Genomic DNA, 3,284 nt, shown 5'->3' with positions numbered 1-3,284 from the left:
GGAAAGATCAAACAACGAATGTTCTTGATTTTGGTGTTGACGCACAGAGTAAATCTGAGTTCAAGTAAGGAAGCCTAGAAATACCTCTGTTAGAGTTCCAGTCTGTGGACAGACTATTAATGTCATTGAAAACCACTGATCTGAAGTATAATTTGAAGCCCTTACACAAGTTGGCATTTTTCAGGGGGTGGGGGTGGTTGGTGTTTTAAGAAATGGCTAATATCATTACAGTGGAAAAATTCAGATTGTGTTGAGCATAATAGCAAGCACTATAATTCAATAGTAGTATTTAATTATATTAATATTACAGGAACTGAATTTCAGTTTACAACTGTCTCTTAGACAATGGGTTTTACTACATGTCATTTTGGTGGTAATATTTGTTTGGTTCTTTAAGACTGCACTTGCAAAGCAGGAAGACATGGAAATAAAGCTGCTGGAAGCGCAAAGGAATCTAAAGCATTCTATAGGAAAAGTGGCACAGTTAGAAGAGAAACTGTGAGTATTAAGGAAAGGAATTGACTTACATCATCTGGACATCCTTACATGCTTATACCTTACAGTGAGCACATAGTTTAGGGAAAGTACAGGCTCTCTCCCTCCAGAGAAGGAAGAGAAGTTACCAGTACTTCTAACCTGGAATAAATTTAATGGAATGAAGTTTTAGAAACTGCTGTGTCCTTATAAAATGAGTGTACAACATATTGTTCCTCTACTGAATCTAACTTTTTTTCAAAAGACAAACAGCATTATCTCAGCCCTTTGTCTTTCAGTGTGGTATGGGTGGGGTTTTCGTGGGTATGGGTGTAGAGGGAAGATGTGTGTCTTGAAAATAATTGTTGCTCATCTTGGAGGAAGACATTGATGTAGATTGGCTACTTCAGGGTCTGGCCCTTCAGGAAGTTAGCAGTAAGCAAGAATGAAAAAGCATTGGACCAGGAGTTAAGATCCTGGTGCAGTAGCCAGGCTTTTGACGTGGATTTGATGGGCACAGGTGTGTTTTCCAGCGAAGGGTTTTGAAGAGCCATTGTGGTGCCTTCCAAGTTGCTTCATAGGAGCCACGTTCTGTGAAGAAAGCTAACTGCAAAGTGTCTTGGCTTAAGCAGCTGCATGTAGGAAGAGAGACTTCCAAATCCACTCCTTGTATTCTGCCCAAATAATGCAATTTGCTGCATGAGAACAGTGCACTAATGTAAAGGCTGTTTCTGAGAATGGCCACCAAAGAAGGATGAACTGAAAAAGTCTCTTTTGTCAGTTCTGCATGAATGGCACTGCAGCATTCTTATGCTTTCTGTATTTGCTTAACATCCAACTGCTCAAATGAGAGCAGAATGGTTATGCTCACATGAGAGTTAAAAAGCATGAAGCTAGTAGTGCAGATAGTGCAAGTCACCACGGGATCACGTGATAATTTCTGTAGGTAACACAGCTGTTCTAGCACGCTTGCTTGTGGCAGAACATGTGGCAGCATCTTGACTACAAATGAGAAGACCATATGGAGCAAGTATCAAAAGAGGGTAGAGTCACCTCTTAGAGCCAATACCAGTTTGTCAGCGAAACTGAATTTCGAAGAGTTTGTATTTCTACTAAGTCATGATTCAGTGGCTTATTTCTACTTGCTTATCTGGAAACAAATGGCTTAAAAGTAGCTCTGAATTGGTTTAAATACATCCATCGTGAAAACTTCCTGGTTTTAGGTCTGCTACTGAAAGAGAGAAAGTTGAAGAAAAGTCTGACGTAGAAAAGCTTCTGGAATATATCTCAGAGCTCAGGTAACCACAAACTGTTCTTGATTTGGATGGAGCAAGTTAAAAGGTAATAACTGCCTTATGACCTTCTGACCAGTAAAGTAGATCTTGGGCAACAATTCTGTTTAACAGTGTTAAGATAGAGGGGCAAAAGAAAACTTTTTTCCACTCAACAGAAGGGTGTTGTAAGGTAGTACTTGAATTATCTTTTGAAGTGTGTCTGTGGTTTCCTGGGCTAAGCAATACTATGGAAGAGTTTTGTATCAGGGTCCTGTTTATAGCCTGAGTTACTTGTACATGAATCAAGCAGAAACCTTTTCCTGTAAGGTACCAGTGGTAATGCCTTTTAGCCTTTGCTTCTAAAACTATGTACAGTGGGCCAAAATCCCCTCAGTCTTGGCTTGCGGTGAACTCTGATTTGCGCTTAAGACTCGCAGTAAATTATGTCTGCATGACCTTCAGTCTGATGCTGAAAAATACTAATCCAGTGCTTTGTAACTGGTTGAAACTCAAACCAGTCTTCACAGTAATGTGTCCCTAGCTCAGAACATGGTGAAAATACAGAAGTATTTAATTTTAACTAGTTCACTGCTTTTGGTTGCCCTCCCCCTCAATTGACTCAGTAACAGATACCTTATTAACTGGTTATTTATCTTAAGTTTCTACTTATTCTTGAAAACTCTGATTTATTAATATGTGTAATAGTCACTAACTGTCTTAGTAAAACCTTGATATTTTATTTGATTGCATAAGTTTCTTTAAAACAAAGCATTAATGTTTAGATAAAGTGCTGTTAATTTTGATTCACCTGTCTTAATGCGCAAAAAATTGGTTTGAGAAAGTAGAAGTTTGTGTTCCTGTTGAAAACCAAGCATCCTAAGCATTCTTCCTTTGTGTTGAAGTGTAAGCTTACAAACAAAACTCAATGGTAACAAATACCTGAATTTTCTGCTGCAGTAGTGTTGCAGAAACAGTTGAGAAATACAAACTAGATGTTGCCCAGATGGAGGAGATACTGATAAAGAAAGACCAAGATATTGAGATCCTGAGAGATAATCTCAAAACAAAAGAAGAATCATCGTTTAAACTGATGAAAGAACTTAATGAAAGGTGTCAATTGCTTCAGCAAGAACAAGGTAATTATTAGTGCTTGTATGCTGTCCTCACATGTGGGATCACAGGCCTGTCTTAAAGCATCTCAAATAAGGTTGCTCTAAAATGCCACTTTAGACTGGTTTGTGCAGGTTAAAAGGCGTGTCCCAGAGCTGCAGCTGAAACAGCTAGGCGTGTTTCTAACAATATGGAACCTACCTTGAATCTGACTTTAAACTTGTATTTTTGTGGGGGGTTCCTACGGTAAGTAGTGTAGAATGAAAATTGTTTGTGTAATAGGAATAGCTGTAATCTGAAAGGTGAACACAAATGACTTGTTCCTTGCTCTTCATTGAGAAGTAGCATCATGTCTCAATTCATTGTTACCAGCGTGTGCACACATTCGCTGAGGTGTCGGGAATGTGTCTAGCACTCTGTTCACCT

The 3,284-nt window shown here is 38.9% G+C and overlaps 1 protein-coding gene across 1 annotated transcript in view; it reads left to right on the top strand.

Annotated features, from left to right (window-relative positions):
* HMMR (hyaluronan-mediated motility receptor (RHAMM)) overlaps positions 1–3,284 on the top strand; it is a gene marked incomplete at both ends in the record, with an annotated part of 12,302 nt that overhangs the window by 3,016 nt on the left and 6,002 nt on the right. The window contains 3 exon segments of the mRNA XM_010142169.1: positions 398–498; positions 1,698–1,772; positions 2,706–2,884. Of these exon segments, the coding sequence (XP_010140471.1) occupies positions 398–498; positions 1,698–1,772; positions 2,706–2,884 (355 nt within the window).

Source organism: Buceros rhinoceros, unplaced genomic scaffold, assembly GCF_000710305.1.
Source record: "Buceros rhinoceros silvestris isolate BGI_N320 unplaced genomic scaffold, ASM71030v1 scaffold41138, whole genome shotgun sequence".
NCBI lineage: Eukaryota > Metazoa > Chordata > Aves > Bucerotiformes > Bucerotidae > Buceros > Buceros rhinoceros.
The sequence above is the reverse complement of the archived record's forward strand: the minus strand, read 5'-3'. Positions and strand labels throughout refer to the sequence as shown.